This window comes from Triturus cristatus, chromosome 5_2 (genome assembly GCF_964204655.1).
Source record: "Triturus cristatus chromosome 5_2, aTriCri1.1, whole genome shotgun sequence".
Classification (NCBI taxonomy): domain Eukaryota; kingdom Metazoa; phylum Chordata; class Amphibia; order Caudata; family Salamandridae; genus Triturus; species Triturus cristatus.
In genome coordinates, this window is record NC_140588.1 from 474,196,690 (window position 1) to 474,203,635 (window position 6,946).

Consider the following 6,946-nt stretch of genomic DNA (forward strand, 5'->3'; position numbering starts at 1 on the left):
ATGCCTTTTGTGAATACCGAAAGTGATAAAGTTAGGATTTTGTCTCAGTTTAAGAGAAGTAAAGTTAGGAATCCTAACTTTACTACTCCTAAATGCCCTTTGTGAATGCCGAATGCCAAAAGTCGTAAAGTTAGGATTTTGTCTCAGATTACTTTTGTGAATCGGGCCTCTTATTACTACCATAGTGCATGGAAGCATAAGGCTGGCCTGGGGCATGCATTAAAATGAAAAACATTCATGTCAAACTGTGCAGTGTAATCTGAAAGGTAGAAAACCTCTTGTCTATATTGATATTCTTGCTCATACATGTTTCAGGGGAGTATTACTTCCCTTTCCAGTTTTCTAGTCTCATTGATAGGTTCAGATGGTCTCCTACAAATACTCGTTTACGCAGCAATTGAACCTGTCTGCGCTCAGTGTACATTCAACACATCATGAAATGGAAGCTCTGCATAATTTATTAGTGGTGTATTTTTTGGACAAGTAGAGTGTTTCGAAAAAACATTAGAAATCATTACTCTTTTTGGCCTGAGTGATCTGCAGATCGTTTTTACTAAGACAATGTTTATGTGTGTCTGTGATGTGAAAGTGCTTCCTAATAAGCTTGACAGTGTGATGGAAGGTAGCGGGTCAACATTCATTGGACATATGCTTTCCTTTTTTTTTTTCTCAACAGTTTTCCTTTTCTTCAAAAAGGCTGAAGATTAAATAGAAAATGTTTGAGAAGAACCCCCGTTACTGCAGCATTGTCTGCTTCTTGCCTGTTTCATTTCATCATGAAACATGTTTCCTCTCCACATACATAACCAAGCCCCGGCTTCTTTTCAAAAGGTCTCTTTCTGTTTCGACAAATACATTTTTAATTTTTTTTATTAAACACCTTCAGTTATATACAAATTAACACAAATTTATCCATAGAAGAAAACTTGCGAAAGTAAACCAGAACACAGGGAGTTCCAAATGGATAGATCTTGAATGAAAGAATAATAAAGAAGATTATAGCACAGTTAACAAGCATATACACATTATTAGGACATGTAAAACAAAACAGACAATGAGTTCACTCAAGCAGATTTAGCTCATTGAGTTGTACCAAGAATGAGCTCCTCTCTTATTTTCCAATCTATAACAGGGGCTCACATAATTTTCCCTAGTTTCCTAGCCTTCCACCCTTTCTTCTCATACAGACCCTTTTCCAAGTTGTACATAGCTAAGAGTCTTGAAAGCCATTGTTGAAATGAGGGGGAGTTAGGGTCCACCCAAGCAGAAGAAATACATATTCTGACCACCGCCATGGCAAGAAATATAAATTCACGATGATCTAAGACTGTACCCTGCCGAGCCACACCAAGCACCATCCGATCTGCAGTGAGTTTTATTTGGATTCTCAGAGTTCACCACAAAAATTGTTCTATAGCTCTTTTAAGGGATTCCAGCGCTGGGCAAGAGGCGAACATATGGAATAAAGCGACGTAGCTGGGGTATGATAAAGAGAACTAATTGTTTTAAAATGTTGGGCTTGAAGACTCGGAACTCTTAAAACCGTATTGCCAAGCTTAGGTGAACCAATAAACTCCTCCCCTTCAACATTCAGGTTCCGCTGCCATTTCTCGAAGTGTTTGTCTAAATCATCTCCCTGTAGTTGTGTCAGCTCCCTATAAATCTGGGTGATAGAGCACCCATCTGAGTTTTGAACCTCGTCCATAACTGGATCACCAGCAAAAGCTTTCTTTCCCCCTTTTTCCGTAAAATAGATGAGCGAATCTGGAGAAATTAAAAAAATTCCCTCCGATTGAGGTTATAAAGAGTTTGGGCTTGTTCAAATGTAATTATTCCATCAGCGTCATAAAGATCCCCCATCTTCTTCACCCCCAGAGTGTATCAACGCTGCAAAATTTCATCCTGAAAAAGTTCGTGGAGGGATGGGTTCCCGAACAGAGCAGAATAAAATTCATTCTCCCTAACCCCAACTTTTTTCTAACACAGTCCAAACCGCAGCTGCTGCACCAAGAGTCTTAAATGTGACTTTTTTATAGGTGAATCTCAAAAGCCAATTGTGGGCCTCTTTTTCAACCAGTAGTTAGTATTCGTCCAGAGGAGCGTCATTCCTCCATCGATCAGTGACCTTTCCTCCCAATAACCCTCGGATTTATTGGATCACCGCCGCCTAATAATATGTTTTTAGATCCAGACTGCCCAGCCCCCCCTTTCCCTTCTTAAGGTAATGTATCTGAGTGCTCTTCTTGTTTTACCTTGAGCGCAAATAAAGCGATTAATCAACCTGACCATTTCTTTAAACCAGTAACTACTGGACATATAGCTTTCCACAGTCATTTTTACAAACAGATTTAAGAAACACACAAAAACGATACTGCAGTGTACTACAAATGCCATTCTATTAAATGTCCCTGTTTACTTTGTCTGGCCAGCTCTACGGTAAAACCTCACCAGGAGGCAGGAGAGGGTACCATCAGCAGCAAATGCTGCCTCCCTGCATGAAGGGGAGACACAATTAATTTTGTTTAGGACAATAAAAAATACTTCCACAGGCAATTCTGGCTTCATGTTTCCCTGAAAAAATGTATTTCTATTTTTTATTCGGCATTCCAATAGAACAACATGTTGCATTGTAGGAAAAGGCCCGACAACTAAACTTTTCTTCTTACCTTATTCAAATGTCATCATTTTATGCAGCATGGGCTGGTTTAAGTTTGTGGTTCGGGACTTGTTGGGGCAGAAAGCCCTCTGCATGCTTTACAGAGCTGTGATGCTGTGACTGGTGCTGTTTCCCTATTCTTTTAGCCTGTGTTTCTTCAGGGATCTCAACTATCTTTTTTCCATTCGGGGTTCACAGTGTTAAACGACTAAAATACCTCAGAGCTGTAGTCTGAGCTCCAGGGGTCACCCAAAGGGAATTCATCTTTTCAGAGAGTGGCTACTGCCCTTTCTAGCTAGGCTCAGAGACACTGGCCATGGTGGCATCATGATTAAAGTGAAGTTACAGGTCTCCCACCGTCAAAGATCTGAAAAGTCTCCCTGAACCAAGGTCCCTAACCTCCATATAAGGGGAATGTATGGACCGTGGATGTCCATATTTGTGTGTGTTTGTGGACAAGTCTGAGGTCGGTGTGCATGTCTAATTGAATGCATGGTGCAGTTTATCGATGAAGCATTTAAAATCGCGGTTGGCTCAGAGTTCAGCTATCAATGGTTCATAAGGAATCTTGGAGGCTGCAATTTCTACTTCAGACCCTCCAGTTCCTAGTGCAGTTCTTGAAGGGTTTGGACAATTTGTCTGGAGCTTATACACATTCTCTCTGAACAAGCTGAAAGTGGCCCAGGGGAACATATAATGGATCATGTTCCCTACATGCATTGATTATACAGTATTCACAACCTCTTGGACTGGAGGATTCCCCCAAGAAATCAAATGTTGCGAAAGAGCAGCCTGATCATATACAATGGTGGCCTGTTTATGAGTCTGTTTGAGTCACTGTAGCACCACGCAACAAGTGCAAGAGCAAGACCAACCTAAAGACAGGTTATTTAAGCTACGCATTGGCACTTTGTCTGGCTCTGAGTGGCTCCAAGAATCTGATGTGCACTAATCACTGCATTTCGGTATTTGTGTGGGTGTTTCCACTTATTTCCTGTTGATTTTGATGCATCCCCAGATAAACAAGAACTTGTAAATCTGGGGATGCGCTAAAATCTTACACTTTCCAAGGGGAGGCGTAACGAGAAGAAATATCCTTTGTTTCTCCTCGTTTCTTCTTCTTTTCATGTGTGCTCTATTCTGCACCACACATAGAAAGAGAAATATGCCAGGATTGTTTTTGTAAAGAAATGTGTCCCTTCCTACACACAAGCATTCCTGCATGCAACGCCGGTACCCTTGCACCATGTTACAAGGTTGCCTGTGTTGGCGCTAGGCTGCCCATTGTGTACCAGCGCATGGGAAAGGACAGCAGTGCGCTGCATTCCATTAAATACGGCACATTCCTGCCCTTTCCCTGTAACACAGTGCAGCGCAGCAAGGTGACTTGCTGCGCTGCACTACGTCTCAAAGCTCATAAATGAGCCCCTGGGTACTATTCATTCATGTGCCACAAAACAGCATTAGGACGTTTGGTGACCGGAGAGCTAATGATGTTGGCCTTCATCTTAATGGATAAAATTGTAGAAAAATTGGCTTGTTTTTGGGGGAACAATTGAATATATCAAGGCAAAATTACTCCAAACTAAGATGTGGAGGATTGTGAGGAGCAATGGATTCAATCAAATCTCATTAATTGAAGCAGTAACGTTATAACTAATGTCTGCGGAATATGCTTACTCACATCCGCATGTCACACTTGCTTACAAATTTGTCTCTAAACCCCTACCATGCGTTCACTAAGCAATCATACATCCCAGCTAAACCTCACTAGGTTATGATAATGTACTGTGCAAAGCCACAGTTTACTGGCAAATTCTCCATGTAAGCAACCATACCCAGACTATTTCTGCCTAAAGTATAATTGATGTCATCCCACAGACAGTACATTTGGTAACACAAAATACGGATATTTGGGGATTTGGTGTAAGGCCTACATTATGTGGTATATTGCATGCACCACTTTTTTCATTCGTCTTGTTTCATTGATCTAAGGATTATACTGAGTGTTTCAACACACTTTCGCCAAGATAATTGTACTCAATATAACCGTAAGTGTCTTGACTTTCAAGTCACCAGTAGTGACAATTAATGGATATACAACTATAGAGCAAATTTAGAGCGTGATTATGATGGTGGTGAAACCGCCTCCGACAGCCTGTGGGTGGCGGTTTTACCACCATCGTAAGCAGGTTTTACACCCGCCATATTACAATGGTGGGCATGTCACATTATAATTGGCCCTGTGGGACTGCCGCCTTGTAGGCGAACGGTCCCAATCCCCAATACAATGGCGGATGGACTGAAGTCTGTCCTCCATCATAATCAGCCCCTTAAATATTTGCTTAAAATAATTAATAAAATACCATGTTTCTCTCTTCAAGCACAGAAGTCTAAACACATGTCCTGCTTGTCACTGAAGACTAGGATTCTCATGCTAAACTTATATTTATTCAGCAAAATATCACTTTGACGATCAGTTTCAACGCATCACCAGTAGTGTATTGGCTACCACTCTCTCCAGTTTATAATAAATGTCATTGTGTCTTAATCAACATTCCACCATTCTCATGGAGGCAAAACCAAAATCAAAAGGCTCTCTTAGTTTTCTAAATGTCTGTTCAGGGTATTAGGACGTATGGGAATAATTTACAGGACTCATCACCATTGGACTATAAAGTTAGAAAGGTCTAGACCCTTGGATAAAACATAAGTGGTCAATTGGAGTGATTCATCCAATGAAACCTAAGGATACTTTTCACAGTCATTATTTCAATGTCTCTCTGTTTTTCTTCTGCAGGAAGCTGGCTGGCTGACTGGGATCAAGGAGAGTGATTGGCTTCAATTTAAAAAGATTCCGACATACAAGGGACTTTTCCCAGAAAACTTCACATCCCGCCTAAAATAGCTCCCATCGCAGGCACAGGCCTGTTAACAGGAAGCTCTTTCAGGAGGTTTCTCTTTTGCCTCTGGGTGAAGATTGGCGACCCCTTCACTTTACAAACTGTTAACAGTTTTGGACTGGTGCCGGACAGGGCTTGATGGTGAAACATACCGTATATAATAAAAGAGAGCATGAATGCAAAAAGTAAAGTTAAAAAAAGTATCCCTATTTGTCCAGTTGTATGCAGCGCACAGGGTTTGTTTGTGCTTTGTTGAAGCTACAGTTCAGTGATCCTATATTTGATCCTATTTCATAAAATTCCGATTATCGTCCTGAAGAAGACCAGAACCTATTGTAACTTCTCTGCACTAAGTCTACTGTATCAAGTCACCGCACAGCAGAATATCTATTACCAATCCTGTGGTGATACATGATAAAAGAAGCTGGAAGTTGTGTTTGTTCAAACCAATACTGCTGCAGACATTTTTCAATGTTATTTTTAGACACCTCTCTTCTCCTACACCCATAGCTGTATATTTATATGACACACGGTACAAGTCGCATACGTTATCTGTCACTGTAGTTCTTTGCCTCTGTAGTCCCCTTGATCTGTTGCTTTCACACTCCGTGGCATGATGGTAAATAGTTTTGTTTTGCCAAGCAAAACTAGCTCCTATATTGCCAAAGCATTATTGAGGTATCTATGTTTCTAATGTGTATTTTTTCATAAAGTATGAGGTGCGGCAAGCTCAGAGTTCATGCTCAAATATCCTGCATATCAAGCGAGCATCAATCTCAGTTTTTGCTCAGCTGCAAGGTTCAGGTCAGGCTAAGACTGCTGGGTTTGTTTATAGGGCAAGATCAACTTTTATTTATGTACTTATTTATTTTTAATTTTTTGTTGTTTGGATGATGCAACCGCAGTGTACGTAATGATGAATTCCATAGTTTTCAAGGACACCGCCACCTATTCTTTTCAAGGCCCACAGTATGATGCATCCTCTATCGAGATATACTCTGTAACTAATATGTTTTTCCGTGTTGTGTCAAACCGAATAAAACTTTGATTATGTCCTATACTATGCATTTTCTAAAGGATTGTGTTGTTTTTGATTAACTGGTGACTTTTTAGCTTTGCACCTTATATGCTTGCATTGGGGATATCTAGCAAATGTGTTCTTTCTGATTAATTTAAGGATTTTGATTTACTGCTTATATGTTGATTGAGTTTGCTTCATAGCATTGATACCATTGAACCATCCTGCATTTTACTGCAGCATTAATCAGAATTACTGAATTCTCCCATTGTTCATTAAATATTCATGCAGGGAGTCCTTAAACCTATCAGCAGTGCTGTTACAGTAAATTAGATCCTATAGCCAGTTCTTCCTCCTATGAACTGGTCC

At 40.4% G+C, this 6,946-nt stretch overlaps 1 protein-coding gene across 11 annotated transcripts in view; it reads left to right on the top strand.

Annotated features, from left to right (window-relative positions):
• AMPH (amphiphysin) overlaps positions 1-6,619 on the top strand; it is a 951,873-nt gene extending 945,254 nt beyond the window's left edge. For all 11 annotated transcript variants that reach the window (XM_085607441.1, XM_085607443.1, XM_085607442.1 and 8 more), the window contains one exon: positions 5,457-6,619. In XM_085607441.1, coding sequence (XP_085463567.1) covers positions 5,457-5,564 — 108 coding nt within the window. In that variant the 3' untranslated portion in view covers positions 5,565-6,619. The remainder of the gene's footprint in view (positions 1-5,456) is intronic.
• Positions 6,620-6,946: the final 327 nt, after the last annotated feature.